Below are 17,145 nucleotides of genomic sequence, written 5' to 3' on the forward strand. Positions count from 1 at the left end.
GCTCCCTTTCAGCCATTACAATGGCCGGAGCAACCCACAGAGAAACACGGAGGCCCTGGAAGTATTTAATCCAGGAGACGCTGTCACACAGCAGCAGAGATTCAGGCACATGCAGGTAGGCTGTTGCCAGTTTGTTAAGGGAAAACACGCTCTCTGCCAAGACTGGGAAATAAACACAATCATTGTGTTTTTGCGTTTATAAAATATAAAATATGGAGGACATGCTTTTTGACTTCGACCAGGATGGCACGAAGGATTTTGCATTTTGGGGACAAATGGACCAAAACTTCCAGTTTCAGACCCAGCTGGACAACTTCCTGCTGGACTACACCACAGCCGCCGGCCAGCTCTCGCCCTGGTCCTCCCTGGGAAGTCAGTCCATGTTCCCGGACGCGCAGCTGACCTTCACCGACCTCGACGTGCAGTCTCCGGGGGCGGACGTCTGCACGGAAGGAGAAGGCTCCTCCATGGACGACCCCCTGGAGGTGACCAAGCACAGGGCGCGGCGGCTGGTGACCCATCCGCCCTACAAGGTGCAGCGACACGCCGCCAACATCCGGGAGAGGAAGAGGATGCTGAGCATCAATTCCGCCTTCGAGGAGCTCCGCTGCCACGTACCCACGTTTCCCTACGAGAAGCGGCTGTCGAAGATCGACAGTCTGCGGCTGGCCATCGCGTACATCGCCCTGCTGAGGGAGATCCTCGTGTCGGGCTGCGACCCCAAATCCTACGTGGACGAGTGCATGAAGAACGGCTACAAGAATCACACCGACGCCATCTGGAACACAAGCGGTGAGCTGATCCCCCTCATTAGCCCACAATCAAACTGTAATGAACTAATGACCGAGTTGACTGATGTTGCAAATGAGATCAGGGTAATGTTCAGCCTAACTTCAGCCAAATGAAATATGTTGGCTGGAACATTATCAATTATCAATTAATTATATTAACAGCGCATCACTCTTAACGCATAGGCTACAGGTTTTTTCAACATGTTTGCAAAAGAGACCTTCTTTTCTGGATATTAGAGAATATTAACATATATATATATATATATATATATATATATATATATATACATTAAAATAAGGCATGTTGTAAACACACCTAAACATAAAAATACCTGATCTTAACTTTAATTAATAGATTTTATGTTGATTAGCCAAATATGCCAGAGTACCATGATATAGAGGACACATTTACACCATGAACACTATGTAAAATACTTTTTTAGTCTTTGTTATAAATCTTTAATAGTGAATTCAAACCAAACGGTTTTCAATGAACATACATAATCAATTGTGTGTTTGTTTCACGGTGATCCCAGTGTAACGACATGAAGAAAATGTCATTTTAAGCAGCTTGCTGTGTGTTTGCTGCACATTTTATCCCCAGGCGTGTTTCATCCTCAATGAAGCCTCATTTTACCAAAGCACAATTACCTGTATACTTACGGCCTCCCTGCACTTAACTAATTCTGTGGGAATCTGCTCTGAAGCCTCTTCATGGCGCTTTTCAGGAGTAAGTGTGCCCCCAGCCCCCCCCCCCCCCCCCCAGACCTAGGACTTGTTAAACAGTCATTCAAATGTATCAAAACTTATGTGTTTGTCCTGCTTTTGTCTCCCTCTGCCCCCGTGCGCCCGTTTCCCAGACCTGACAGCCCGCCTCTCTTGGATAAAGTGGGATTAACCGAGGAACATGGGGCACCCCAAGTGTGGAGATGGCAGCGGGGAGGAGGTTCAAGTTTGTTCCTCCCTCTTCTCACACTCTCACATGTCAAAGACAGGCGGCCGGCCCTGCATGACAGAGCCGACTGATCGACATCTGCAGACTTCTCATCGGGTCACACACCTCAGGCTTTTCTCAACTTCACCCCACTCCTTCGTCCTCCGTCGCTTTTAATATTCTAATTTATTGTTGACTGGTAATTGAGAGCCATTGTTTCTGCGGCTGGGGAGGGAAAGAGGGTTGGCATTGTTTGCCCAATTGGATGGCACTTGTCACAGAGAGAGAGAGAGAGAGAGAGAGATGGGGGGGGGGGGGGCACACTGGCATGAGACTGAATGGACTTTGTAAAGGGCTCATACTTCTGCATGTAGCGCTGAAGTGTTTTTTGGACTCCCGCTCATTAGTCTGTGAGTCGATGTGTTAAAAAGAGCCTTGATCATGTAAATGAGACAATGGGCGTGAGAAGCAGAACGGTGCAATGTGTTTTAGCATGTCAGGTGTTGTTTCCAAACATGGCAATACGGCTAGTAGTGTACTGTTTGTTTCATCTGTCAGCTGTTGAATTATTTATTTATGTATTTAATTTTAATTTTAATTATTTATGACAAAATGCCCGTTCTACTTTCTTGGACATGTATTCCAACAAACGGTGATTATTTATTGTTCATGTGTAATGCAGATGAGAGCGTTGTTGTTTTTGTTTGTGATTTACTGTACATGTGAGACTACTCCGGGATCTGTGAAAGTGTCGTTTTCCTTAAATGCTTCGCCACAGAAAAGCCTTGCTGTGACAGCTTTATGTATTTCTTAACAAGGATCTCCACTCAGGATCATAAAAAGCATCTTTTCCCACCTTCTCCATGTTCTTCATGGTTGATTCCTGTTTTTTCCGTATTGAGGTCTTTAATCTGTTACAGGGGTCATTCAAGCACCGACATATCACCTCTCTCTGCCCCTGATTTCTTTTCGTGTTAACCTTTATAGATGACTCAAAAGCACACTCCGATTTGGTTATTTCTATTCATACCAGAAGACTATGTTTAACCAAACACCCCATAAACGTAGTCAACACTTCAGGACGGTCCAGATGGAGCGCTCTGCTCACACATGACCTGGATCAGGGAGGAATGTTACAGGTGTCATAGAAGTAAATGAAAACTTTTCATGGTCATACATGCAAAAAACGATGGTGGAGACACTTCACTTACACGCCAACCTCATGGTGGCACTGCAGGAAGTCATTAGGATTCATCCTTTGTATGTACAAAATGTCATGACAATCCATTCAATAGTAATGGAGACTGACAATCCCTAGAAAATATAGTCAACTCAAATTGTCAATCAGAAGTATCAGAGGGGAAACAGTCGGTCAAATAGAACAGTTGCATGCACTGTAACAATCTAGCTAACTCTCAAAATGTTACTCAGCCTCTTCAGATGACTGTTAGTGTCATTATCCGACTCTATGACGCAGCATGTAAAGCACGTAAAGATGGTGAAATTAAATGTCACGGCTGGGTAGTTTCTCTCCACAGTCCACAGATGCTGCTCCGAGGGTGCAGGTCGGATGTGTAATACAGGCGAAGGGAGTCAACAACATACAGACTCTTCTCCTACACGTGTATTTTTTAGTGCCAGTAATAGAGCCCTTAGGCAATAATTAAGAAGCAACCCAGTTATGAGACATCACGTCTACAGACATACCTTGTTACTGAATATCTGGTTTGGGAGTTTTGGTCACGGTAAATCACAAATGGCTCCCTAGTTGTTCTGGAGACCGAATGAACGGGACGCAAATCAACATCAAAGACGTCGCCTATTAGCACTCAGCAAAAGTGCAGTAAAATTAAATTGGACGAGTGGATTCTCGGGGAGAAAAGCTGTCCCATTGCCCCGCTGTGTGTGAGCGTGTGCGTGTTCAAACACTTTAGTGAGTCACTGCTCTTACAGGTGCCACAGATGTTGCGGTGACTCTGTCTACACACTGTACTGCACTGTACACCTGTTTGATGTAAATGCACACAAGAGACCCTGGGTTACATAAGAAACAGGTTGTCCCGAAGAACATGATTTAATAAAAGTAATATGAAATATAATTTAGAGCTGTATCGTAGCATTGTATTTGGATATTCAAAAGTATTGCCTACAATATTTTGAATTACACCAAGGCATGTGATGGAGCCAATCATCAAACTGCATGTGACCTTTGTGGCACTCAGGTGCTCAGGGACCCTCGAGTCCCCCTAGTGGTATTATTTGGCTTCATTTATTTAGGGATTTATTCATGTAGGAGTTTCTGATGCTTTGTGTCGTAGTCAAGAGCTTTGAGCTGTAGACAGATTTTAATAATTTACTGTCCTGACAAAGTCTGATATTTGTTAAGCTCTGTGTTTGTAGTATTTGTTGCACATACCAAGCAGACTTACAAACAAGTCCAAAAAGAAATCTGTTAAGTATTAAAGGGACAATTGGAGCAGCATCATCAACCAGTCAACTGTCTCTCGCTGCTGAGGGGCGATGTTTCAATATGTGTTACACCACGTTAACTTGCATGACGTCATATCAAGTAATTGAGATGAACAAATTAAAAGTAATAACTAAAATGATTCTTTATTCATATCTTTGAAAGTGTAGAAGAGCATTACAGACACTCCTCACTGTTTTACAGATAACAAAGGAAACAAACACAAAGTATTTAATTATTTTCATTTCTTTTATACTTTTTTTAAAGTATAAAAGAAATTTAAAATTCTGCAGGACAACTGAGCAAACTCGATTCACTGGTGAAGCTCATGAGATATGGTTGAAAGCTCCAGAGAAAGCTACAATTGTGTTTGGTCAAACTATAGAATCAGCCATTCATGTAACTATCTGTGTATTCAAGTAACCAAATGGATAATGTTCAGAAAACTCACCGTGAGATCTTGAGCCCTAGGGAACAGCACTGAATACCATTCAGATGAGATTCAGCCAAGCGGAACATTTTGGGGGCCAAAATGAGCACGATTCTTCCAGTCTGTGGACTGCATCAGGCTTCTTTTTCTATTTGTGTTGAGGTAGTTTATTGATTTAACATCCGGCAGACTTACCACTGACAAACAGAGAGAGGCCGTTCTGCCATCGGCCGGCAGGTGTGTTTATCACGCTGGTGTAAATGTGGAGTCTGGGCCTTGCACTTGTAAATATAATTAGTGCATCACATCCTGTTGGAACAATGTAAGGGTCTGGCTGAAGGAGATGTGAAACAGCCCCGTCGAAGGGTCAAAAAGCTGTCAGTGGGAAAACTCTGTGGCTAAATGTTGACACCAGAAACTTTTTAAATCACTCACGTGAACGTTGCTGCATGTCGTCCCCTCTCTTTCTCCCCTTTCCAGTCTATTATCCCGTCTATAATAAAGCCAAAAGGGCCAAAAAAGGAAAGAATACAACAGGATATATGATGGTACCTCGTAAATATCACTTGCTGTATGACAAACAAGAAAAAAACATTCTGTTAGAGACAGAAATATGGCTGCTACTGCACAGATGATCAGACAGTGAGAGAAAGACAAATACAGACTCCTGTGGTGGCGTGATATTTAGCGTCATCCAGCCTGATTTAAATGTACAAAAGATGCCAACTTCAGGCTGGGTGCTAGGCGCTCTTAATTCGATGTATCATTTACGTTTCTGTTCCCAAAACTGCCATTTTCAATATGCTGCATCTAGAACATCTCATGAACAGTACATCATTAAGCACGGGGCAGAAGGATTGTCTCAATACCGGCAAGGTTCGTCTGTGTTTTGTTGAAAATGTTTATAATGCTTCAGATGTTATTATGATCAAAATATTTATGAATATCAAGCTGTGACAGTGTGAGCTTCTTACAGCCACAACCTGTGCTGGCGTTCCTTTTCTTAGAAGTGAAGTATTTGAAATTGTGCAACAGTGTTCATAATCTGTGCAGCACATCTGCTGAGAAATGTCTTGTTTCTTGTGAAAACTCAATGAAGTGAATGAGTTCTGCGAAACAGACTCACGGCCTGAAAAAGAAAATGACGAGAAAACAAACATCCACCCCTCTCAAAAAAAACAGAAATGCTGACTACTCCCTCACTCGCTCATCGCCATGGTGACCCAGTGTGTTGGCACTTTAATAGCTGTGAAGCTCTAGTTAAATAGCTCACCTGTTTTTCTCATTACAGCTCCTCTTCACAAAACCACGCTCTCGACCTCAGAGCTAATAACTCGGATCAGAGTGTGTGTGGGAGAAATGCGGTGTCTTCTTTACAATGCGTCCCCGGGAGCCTGCGCTCAAGGGCCCCCAAACAGTACAGTACTGGGGGGTACGCATTTGAAGCCTTCTCAGATGAGCACTGGAACATTCAATAATTTCCTCCTCGGATTAGAACGGCGGTGGAGGGAAATAAACAGTGTCAGCTGACCAGGCGCTGAGGTGTGGGCCGTGTGAGCTGAGAAATGAAACAAGCGTCACACCCCTCAGAGTGTAACTTCGTAAATGATTCTGCTGGAGTGGGCCACACAGAGAAGATTCACTGCCCTGTAGCTTCAGGGTGAGCTAACAGTCCAGTCTTTAACCGAGCGGAGGGTGTTGTTGGTGACACAGGTGACATTGAGGGAGTGACAGTGGACTGTAAATGCCACCCCCCACCCCATGTTGACATCCGGTGATCTTCACCCTACTTGTCCCAGGCCAATCAGCAGAACAAACACCACTACTGTTTGCCCAGCCTTCCTGCACTGCCTACCCCCAAAACTAATCTAGTCTAACCTCGCAGCAGCCCAGTCTAGCCAGGCCACCTGGCCAAAGCACATTGCGCTGTGAACCCGGGCCAACCGCCACGCTAACCTTGGCACCAGGGTCACAAGTGCAGCGCTAATTACGTTGCGTTATTTGCGCAGGAGGCTGCCCCATCAGCACCCGAGTGCACAGTCTCTCTGTGGTTTGTTCTGCAAATTTACTCTGACCCTATCAAACAAGGCCCGCCGCCCCCCCACCCCGCCGCTCTTGTTTGGCCCCGGTTAAAGTTCAGATTCTGGAAGTAGTACGTGCATAATGAATATAATTGTGTTATAGCCAACATAATTGCTCTGGCAACGCTGTTTTTCGTCAATGTCAAGTCAATGAAGCGCATTTGAGTTAAGTGTGGGTTGAATTAAAGGTTTGTGCCGAGAGTTCTCTCTTCTTGGACAAAACTCATAAACAGAAAGAAATAAACAGCATACCGATGTGCGCCCTCCACAACTAATCCACGTGTGTGAGTATATACATGGAAGAGCAGAGCATAGTGGAGCAGGTCGACCATTAATCATAGGGGTAGGTGGTTTGGTCCATACGTCCAAACGAAGCCCCAAATTGATCCCACTGTGTGTATCTGGTTGAAAACAGTAATGTAAGTCACTTTGGACAAATACACATGTGAAATTATTGTGATAGATATGTTCTCAATAGCTTTTTTTGAAATGGTTGGGTTGACACGTCTCATACAGACGCTGAAGGGTGCCCTGTCGAGGGACGTGACGAAGCGTCGGTATTTGCCGCCCTGTGAACCAGAACGGGTCGTCTTTTCATGCAGTGATATTTTCCAGCTTCATTTGGATGAACAGTTAAGTGTTTTAGAACCGGGCTACCTCACCTAAAAGATCCAGCATGTGCCCCGAAATGGACACAGTACTGTACATCATGATGTCTTTTCACCACGCACGTCTCCCGTAGGGTGTAAAGCCTCGGAGAGCTGCACTTCAAAGCTCGGCTTGTTCATTGGACGGCCATAACTCTACAGGGCAGCAGGGCAGAGTCAGGTACTGAGCATACAGGTTTTAGAGGGTGGTGGTGTTAGTGTGTGTGTTGGGGAGAAGGGGATGGGGGGGGGGGGGGTTCTGCCCCGTTTTCCCCCTTCCATCTCCAGATATCAAAGAAAACTCTGACAGTGGGGGTCTCAGCCATCCCGGGCTCCTTTCCACACAGGAGACAAAGCAGCGAGCGGCAATCTGCATCGTATTAAACAAAGCCTAAATGCTTCAAGCTGTTACACACTCCCCAATGAAACCTCTACGAAAGGGCCCCTAATGCGATTTCAGAAACACCTTGTCATCGGCCCTGGGGCAGCAGAAAGGAGAAGTGTGGATATACATGTATATGAATGAATGGGCACACGGCGTTACCGAGTTACCGAGGAATGACTCTATGAGTGGAGGTGCCTATGGTTTTATTGCCCAATATGTACCTTTCACCGATATTGCCTGTTGTTTCGCTCACTGTGGAGGCCTCTGCTAAGTACAGGCCCTTATTAGAAACACCGCCTGTGGCTGATAATGTTAAGTCCCACTTTGGTTAATTTCATATAAATAAAAGTCTGCGTTGACGTACGTTGGGACGCTGCGACATGCTGAAGAAGAACTTGAGTAACTATTTTTAATAAAAAAAAAAAAAAAGGCGATTGAAACTATTTTTCCTTTGACGTTTTATATAAAGGCTGCAATGTTTTTCATTCATACTACTTCGACACTAAATTCCGATCGCCATCAAGTCTGACGCTCTTCCTCAGAACCGACTTGTGAGTCACATTTTCACAACTTGCTGGAAAACAACTGGGCAATAAAACAGACATCACTTTTGCGTTTGACAAACTTGAGGGGACCAGTACACTTTTGGTTTTAGTTTACTTTTAGTCAGAAAAAAAGTTTGATGTATTTTACTCTTAACTCTGGTGAGCATTTACAATATCATGAAAGAATGAGATAAAGTCTAACAAAAGAAGCAGCTGGGCTGTTGTGTTTGTCATGGTGGACTCCAGTCCTTGTTAGCAGTCTTAATTTTGTTTGTGAAGTTTGTTTTTTCGCTTCTTGCAGGTACAAATCAAAATGTTTTATTCAATATTTACCACCACACTTTCGGCCACTGTGCAAAGCTAATGAGTATGGAGCTACCATGTATCATTCAAGCACAAATTCATTTTGTTGTATTACCTTAGAAATCCTGCAATTCTGCACAATGAGAACCAGCTGGGCCTTTTTCACTGCTCAACATCTTTAGTTCATCTTGAATCACTTTCTGACACACACACACACACACACACATACACACACACACGCACACACACACAGGTGCATGTATGGAAAGACAGATGTAGACAATGCGTTCGATAATCAGGTGATAATGGATACTGTACATGAGTTTAAAAAGCCCATACACACACACACACCTACACACACACACACACACACACACACACACACACACACACACACACACCTACACACACACACACACACACACACACACACACCTACACACACACACACACACACACGCACACACACACACACACATGCATACACAAGCAGAAATATGCCAGCCCACAGGCCACGGCTTTAGATCCTCTCGCCAAGATCATTTGGGGTGAGTCTCGCAAGTGTTTGTGGGGGTTGAAGTCAAAGGTAACCAATCTTGGCAGGCACATGGACAGCAGAATTCCACTCATCACAGACTCTAACAAATCACCCCTTCCATAACTTCCCTCACACGTCCGTAGCCCTCTCCATCAGATCAAAGACATGGGGAGTCATCACGCGTCCATACATTTGGCCTCTTTCCTCCGTCAGCGTCCGTATCCTTCTTTTCTTCTTCTCTTCGAACCTGTTCTTTATCCCTCAGCACCTCTCTGCCTCACTTCCTGTCTGGCGACCAGTGGTTTCCCTTTATGAGGTTGACGTGAAGGCAGAAGACCGTGGCATGCGACAAGGATGTGTTTTCACTGATGTGACAGCAGAGAGGATCTGGGCTTATTAAGGCCATGGCCTGGACTCATGTGGAGCTGGTTTTAAAGGTGTCAGACAAGACAGAAGTACGTAATTCTGCCCCGCTGAATTACGGCCCAAGCTCATCTTTGATCTGGGAGGCAGGTCATCGTTCTCCCTCGCTCTCTCTCTCTCTCTCTCCACACCCTCTGTCTCTCACTTCATTCTGCTGTCTTTGCCTCTCCGCCTCTCGCTCCCTTTATCGCTCTCAGGGGGTTCCAGCGAGAACCACAGAGGCCGAAAATTCCTCTCTTCTCCAATGAGCGTCGGGTGAGATAAACATGAATCACTTATGGACATCCACAAAGAGCCAACGAGCCAGAAACCTCCTCTTATGGGTATTACGGCCGATATTTCCATTTCAAAAAGTTTGACACAGACTTTGCTGACCTTAATTTTGTCACGATCTCCGTCGGCCAATCACGTCGCTGCGCCAAAACTTTAAATCAGTTCTCCTCTCTGTGGCTGTCGCCTGTCATTGTAGGAGAAATCGCCCAGCCCTCCTGCACCCCATTCACCTCCAGTCATCGTGTGAAGGTGCTCAAGGTTGAGCTCATCAGAAGTCCTCTCCTCCTCACATTCAGACCCTCAGTCTTCTCTTCCTCTCACTACCACCAGTGTGTAGACTCCACAGGGGGGTTTCCTATTATACTCTTCACCACCCCTTTGAGATATATATTGATAGATTGACGGGGTCTAATCACCACACTATTCACCTTCTCATCCTGTTCTGCAGATGTCAATTACAATATTCCCTCCTTATGTTGAGTTGAGGAGATGACTGTGAAGGAAATGAAAACAATGATCAGAGTATTCCCTCTCAGTACTCTCACTCACATAAGTCTCACTTCTATAGTGAAATAAATGAGGAAAATAAACTATTCCCCTTTTTTTCTGGGGACCCCTTTTGGAACTCCCTCAGACCCCTGTCTGATCCCTGGTTGAAAACCACTGCACCAAGTGAGAGGTTCAGTATACTGTTTCCATATCTAACAACGTTGATGGGGAAAGCTCAAAATTAAATATATTTTACACCACAAACAGAGTTAAATAACAACAATTGCGTGTGCTGCTGGGGCCAGTTTTACAAGAATCTATGTTAAATTATTACGCTCAAGCTCTCTCGCAGTTTTTCCACATAATCTTTTGCAGTGGAATATGATCGGGAATGAATTCTAATCAGTTTGAGACCGGGGGAACTGTCTTCCTCATCATTTCGTTGCTTGCCTGAATACGTGCTAGCTTATCATTTCCCAGAGTATTATACAGTGGATGGAAAAGTGCTGGCCAGGGGCCCCTCTTTGCTCTTTTTCCTTTTGTGTACATGCAGAACCCATACCTCACAGACACTGTGCAGGATCAGCCTCTCGCTCAGAACCTCCTCCCCTGGGCACGGAGGCCTCCTGCAGCTGAGCCAGGGAGCAGGAGGTCAGAGGGCATAATGAGGGAAAGTGTGTGTGATTGTGTGCGTTCTCCCACATGTGCATGTTCCTCCTTTCATCCAACACGCTGCACGTATTTGAGCAATACTTTCCTGTTTTCTTGTGAGAAACATAACCTGCTTTATAAAGAGGGAGACCAGTAGAATGCAACCACACGTTTGGACCTGTAGGGAGGCATGCAGCTCTGAATTGAGAGCCCTGGCACTGAGTAAAAGTATAGTGACAGTCACCATTACCAGGGGAACCCAAAACACAAAGCAGACCAGGGTCTCCTTTAGGCCAGTGGAGCTTTCAAGGGGAAACCAGGATATGTCCCAGTACCAAACGAGCACTCATGGGTTCAAAACAATGTTGTGCAACTTTCCAGTTCTCCCCGGACGGGTAGAGCACACATAACATGGGCACATGCGCTAAAGATACACGCAGTTTGATTATTTTCAGATACTCTTGGTGAACTAAAGTGTTCACTACAGTGTAAATTAGCAAAATTGCTCTCTAATAAGAGGCAATTAGTGAGTATTATCAGATTCACATTAACAGTTGAAGCCTTGTTTCCTTAAGCATTTCAGGAACATCATCCAACGTTGTGGGTAAAATAACCTATACTGCACAAAAAGGTTAAAGAGGTGTCTTATTACAAGCAAAAGTAATGTAGTTCAATTTAAATACATTTATTTTGTATAGCCCAAAATCATGAATGCACGACATCCTGGGACAGAGGATGCTGAGTGTCTTATCTTTAAAACTATGTATTCAGAATTAAACATTTCACTCTAGTGTCAAGAAAAGTCAATTTGATTCAATAAACGTTTTGCAAAATAAATGCCTGCTGAAATTGCATTATTTTTGGGAGCACAAGAACACTGTCCTTATAGTCAAGAAAGCCACAACAGTATAGAACCACAGAAACCTCAGAGGTCAGCTGATTTGAACATATTCTGCATTTTCGCAGTGGATAAAGTCAGCTCCATAATGTGAGCCACCTGCGCGCCGCTCTGTGTCGGGGAAACATGACATGTCAGATGAAGAGGTGGACCGCTGACAAAACGCATGGAGAAACCGTCCACTGGAGGTATCCGCAGAAACCGGAGAGCTCCTCGGTTAGTTTAAGCCTCTTTCCTGTTTGACTTCCACATTATAGCAACTGTGAGAGCGCACGGGTTTGATTCGATTATAGATCAAGCGGATAGATTTCCACAATTCCGAAGAATTTGTGCGTAAATCGCCCCGAGTGCACAGAAAAACACACTATTTACTGTTTATGGACGGTTTGAACTGAAAGGCCCTGCAGACAGAGCCGTGGTTCAAGCTGAGATTTCACTTTACAGCCCCTCAACATATATACTTGTTCCTAGAGATTTTGAGACATATTTTTTGAGGAAATTATATGATTATATTACATACAATTGCATAAATATTTGTTAATGACCTAAACAAAAGATTCAATAATTCAAGATGAATAAAACAACTCAAAGAAATGCGTAAAAGAGGTTTAATCAGGACTGTATGTAGGCTAATCATATATTTCACAATTTGATTAATTGTGGTTTCAATAATAAAATAAAGGCAAACATAGCGTGTTTGATGATGGGGCGGATCGTACACAAATAGGAAAATAATAATCAAACGAACAGTAAATAAAGCGCGTTGTTTCAGTCACATCCCAGCAGACACATGAAACCGACTGGTCCCTCCTGCTTATTAGCGGACCAGGACGCACACTAACTCCCCCTCCGCCCTCCAAACCCCTCCCCTTCCACTCTCAAAACTATTTAGCATCTGAAACCGGGATAAAGTTTCCAAAAGAATTTAAGGAAAAAACTTCAGTGCGTGAGGAGAAGCGTGCCAACCTCAAGTTCGAAATCCAGTTTCTTCCGAAGCGAGAGGAGCGGAGAGCGAGACATCTTGAAATTATTCCCCTCATCTTTACGGATATCGACACATTTTTATTTTTTTTTTGTAACCACGGCTTCAAAAGTGGACGGCGCGTTTTCTGCTCTATCCTTGCATTTCTTCAAGAAAGAAATGGAAGAGGGCTCCAGTTCTCCGGTCTCCCCTGTGGATAGTCTGGTGACCAGCGAGGAGGAGCTGGACAGACAGGAGAAAAGCTTCCCGGGGAAGAGGAGGCAGAGCAAGAAGTCCAGCGAGGACAGCAGCGGCAGCAGCCCGGGTCCGGTGAAACGGGTCAAGAAACCGAGTCCGAGCAGCAACCAGTCGTACGAGGAGCTGCAGAACCAGCGGTGCCTGGCCAACGTGCGGGAGAGGCAGCGCACCCAGTCTCTGAACGAGGCCTTCTCGTCGCTGCGCAAAATTATCCCCACGCTGCCCTCGGACAAACTCAGCAAGATACAGACGCTGAAGCTCGCCTCCAGATACATTGACTTCCTCTGTCAGGTCCTGCAGAGCGACGAGATGGACAACAAGATGTCCAGCTGCAGCTACGTCGCGCACGAAAGACTCAGCTACGCGTTCTCCGTGTGGAGGATGGAGGGCGCTTGGTCCATGTCAGCATCTCACTAGCGCCCCGAGAGACCTTCAATTACAATGCCAAAGCGGTGGGTACCACAAGCTGAAGAGAAGAACATTCATATAATAATATCTGTAGTGCTTTTCTGATTTTCTTTTGTACAAATGGTGAATGAATAAGGGGATTCAAAAGAGCATTACTAATATGGACACAGATATAATATATTGTTATGATGTGCATATGAGGTCTGCCTCCTAGACGTTCACGGATACTGTGAATTTTCCCAGATGTTGAACTGATTACCAAAACTCGTGCGCATCAGCTTTGCACCAGCAAATTTAATTCACACGTTCGAAAGCACGCATGTTCCGCGCGCGCTTGTTATGCGTGTGACAGATTTCACACCGAGGCCTCAGCATCTTTCCAACGCCGCAACTCCGCGTCTGCGTGTGGCTGCTGCTGCTGCTGCTGCTGCTGCGCGCAAGGCCGGGTCGGCCCACTGATGGACGACCGGTCCATCAGATTACACGTCGATACATTCAAGCAAACAGTCAAACATAACGCTTAAATTCAGATGAATAATAGCTACACACAACACAACAAATAATAGTTTTCACGTGTCACGCAGAATCGAGAATATGCATCGCTGACCAGGAAGGACAACAAGTCCGTTTTTTTTTATTTTTGACGAGAAACGCTTTAAATCAACCAGTTGTGATTTATGCAGTTAATTCTTTTTCAGTCCCTCTTAACAGCATTTCATAATAATGAGAGGTAAAAAAAACAGAACTTAAAAGTTCTGGGCCGCACCAAAACGCAGCTGCATAGTGCCACCGCGGGTAATTTATATCCACAATAGAGTGCTTTCCTGTGCGGAGACCGCAGGAATGGGCAGCTCGGGTGGACATGAAAGTTAAATCCAGTGCAAGACAATAAAAAAAATAATTATGGCGAGCAGTCGGGATTTGGTCACGTTGTTTTGCAGATTTGCTGCCCGGTTCGCTCACGTCGTGAGAGTCCAGGTCAGCGATGGGGAAACGTTGGCTTTCACCTTCTCACTGGCGGAAGCTCCAAAATCTCCATTTGCTAACAGAGGTGAAAGATAAAGCGAAGTCAGGCAGCACTGACCATCTATACCAAATTGTGACATAACGACCAAATGACAAGGAAATACCCCGCTTTTTTTTATGAAGTCAGTTTGAGCTGAAATAGTAATTGAATTGACAATTATTACAAAATCATTACAAAATAAAAGCACAGGTTAGTAATGTAGTTTAAGGCTGCTTCTTGTGAGATGGTTTGACTGGTGAAAGAGCACAGACTAGGTGACACTAAATGTCACTTTGGTTAGAATAATATAGGAGCAGGGTTTGTTTGGTTCTCATGGGCCTGACGTGTAGTTAGCAGACCGCCCATCAGCGGGGCTTTGTTGTCTTGTAAACCAACCCTGGTGCCGAGGGGGAGACGAATAAACGTCATTACAGTGATTTGTGTAAGCACAGTAAATTACAAGGTATTTTTTTTTTCTGAGTTGAATGGAATGTTAAAGAAAATAACATTGAAGCATTTATATCAATCTTTGAACACTCCTTTTCTTTATCATAATATGTGGCATACACATTCATTCATGAGGTACTCTGCTCTCAGGGAATACATGTTATTCATTTGGTTTCTAGGATTAAAATGGGAAACAAATTAATATATTCATCCACATGTGGATGTTATTCACAAACATGAAAAAAAGGCCTGTCAAAATATAATAAATCGTGACCATACTGATAGAGCTTTTGTATTTCTATGACTCTGGGCTCAATGTTGCTCTGAGGAATTAGATTGTATTGTTTCAGGACTGTCCACTAATCCACAGTGAAATGCAAACGCGTGAATTTACTCAGGTGTTTCAAACTAAAAGCCAGAGAAACTGTGTGTGTGTGTGTGTGTGTGTGTGTGTGTGTGTGTGTGTGTGTGTGTGTGTGTGTGTGTGTTTCTTCCTCTGTATTTAACTGCAGCTGTAGGGCTACATTTCAAAATACACTATTTTCCTGCTTTTCAGTCGCCATGTGGTTTTACTCAGCTCAGTGGCTAATCACTGATTCATTAATGACTTCCCACGAGCTAGGCGAGCCAGTGAATGTAAAACAAAATGTATATATCCGCACAACACAAAGCCAAAATCAATAGGTGTCATGCATCCCAGTTAGTTTGCATTTAAATAATGATTTGTATATGTATCTCTTCTCTCCATTGCAGACTGTTTACTTCTACAAAGTACGAAGACCAAAGGGATTATTGAAGAACCCATCGACCTCAAAGGCATGGCGGAGAGACGTAATGTGACCCACAACTACAAACTCTTGGGGAATGTGTGTGTGCGTGCGTGCGTGCGTGCGTGCGTGCGTGTGTGTGTGTGTGGATGCAGATTCATCACACTGCTTCTGAGTGTCTGGAGCTGTTTGTGGCAGAGAGAGGAGGGGAAAGACAGACCTGCGATGCTTATAGGCCAAAGATGTTTCAGAGAACAGCTCGGCCTGTATTTCAACAAAAGCCATCCTTTAATCGTTTTTAGAAGAATATATATATATTTTGTTTTTCAAAGACTTTAAACCAAAGTATAAATATATATAGATGAATGCATATTGTACATACCTGTGTAAGTACGCCTGTAGCCTGTAAAGGGACCAATGCAATTTAGAGTCATTTGCTGCATGGATTTGTTTCACTGACTTTCTTGAGCAAGTCTCCAAACTCCGTCCATGTGCATTTTTTGTTTTTGCTTATTTATTAAAATACATATTTTTGAACAAAATATGGTTGCTTTTTTTCTTTTCTTTTAATCTTTAACATAATGGCGTTTAGTTAGGCTGAATAAAGTCAAATAAAACGAGTCGAATTCATGCAAATTTGCATCGAACAAGATGATAATGAAAAAATATATATATTTAGAGAAGCATAAAACAATGTGTTTTGCGTGTCAGGTTATGGCTGCTCGATTGGGGAGGAAAAAAAGACCAACAGCACAACAACACCTATTCTTTTCACTTCTGGGTGTGAAAATCTCCCCCCTTCTTTTCTCCCCCCTTCCTCTTGTTATGGAAAGAAAACACAGACTTAAAAAAAAGAGAGAAAAAAAGGGCCATAAAATATACAGCTTCATTAACAGTGGAGGAAATTTGAGCCAGTTTCAAACTCAGCCATATAAAATGCTTGTCCGCTTGAATAACGAGTAATCATTGGAAATGGCGATGCCTTTGGGCTCTTTAACGAGCAGGGAGCCCCAACGACCGCAGATAAGGACAATAACTCTCAGCCTGCAGCTTTAAAATAATAATTATTGACAAAAAAGCCAGGAAATAGAAGAGACGACTGAATTCATTCCTTTGACTCTCTACCGCGGACTCTTAAAGCATTAAAATTGTTTACATCTCCGTTTCCCAGACATAGTTAGATGCAATCGAAACACTGAAAGGACCTCATTGTTAACGTTGGGGCTCTCTGGTGTAAAATGGTAGGCTGGCTCTCTGTTGCTGTCTCAGCTAAACTTTGCACCGTTGAAATCTTGGCTTTCAAGTGGCACTTTTAAACAGCTTAATCGTTTTATCACCAGCAAAAACAAACACTAAACTTTCACTTCAACTGCATTGAATCTACGTTAGGATCTTAGATGGAAACAGGCCAGGAAATGCCAGTCAGACATTTCCCAGTTGGGA

General features: G+C 43.9%; 2 protein-coding genes across 2 annotated transcripts; both read left to right on the top strand.

The window, feature by feature from the left end:
- Positions 1–212: 212 nt before the first annotated feature.
- Positions 213–1,689, top strand: LOC306704319 (uncharacterized protein; the record flags this gene model as incomplete). Its single annotated transcript, XM_079170612.1, has 2 exons — positions 213–792; positions 1,652–1,689. The coding sequence occupies 2 exons, from the start codon at positions 213–215 to the stop codon at positions 1,687–1,689; spliced, it is 618 nt and encodes a 205-aa protein (XP_079026738.1).
- Positions 1,690–12,843: 11,154 nt separating this feature from the next.
- Positions 12,844–16,182, top strand: twist2. The gene is made up of 2 exons (XM_079170348.1): positions 12,844–13,526; positions 15,689–16,182. The coding sequence occupies exon 1, from the start codon at positions 12,997–12,999 to the stop codon at positions 13,489–13,491; it is 495 nt and encodes a 164-aa protein (XP_079026474.1). The 5' UTR covers positions 12,844–12,996; the 3' UTR covers positions 13,492–13,526; positions 15,689–16,182.
- The last annotated feature ends 963 nt before the right edge of the window (positions 16,183–17,145 follow it).

The sequence above is a fragment of the Pholis gunnellus genome (genome assembly GCF_910591455.1).
Source record: "Pholis gunnellus genome assembly, chromosome: 12".
Classification (NCBI taxonomy): Eukaryota; Metazoa; Chordata; class Actinopteri; order Perciformes; family Pholidae; genus Pholis; species Pholis gunnellus.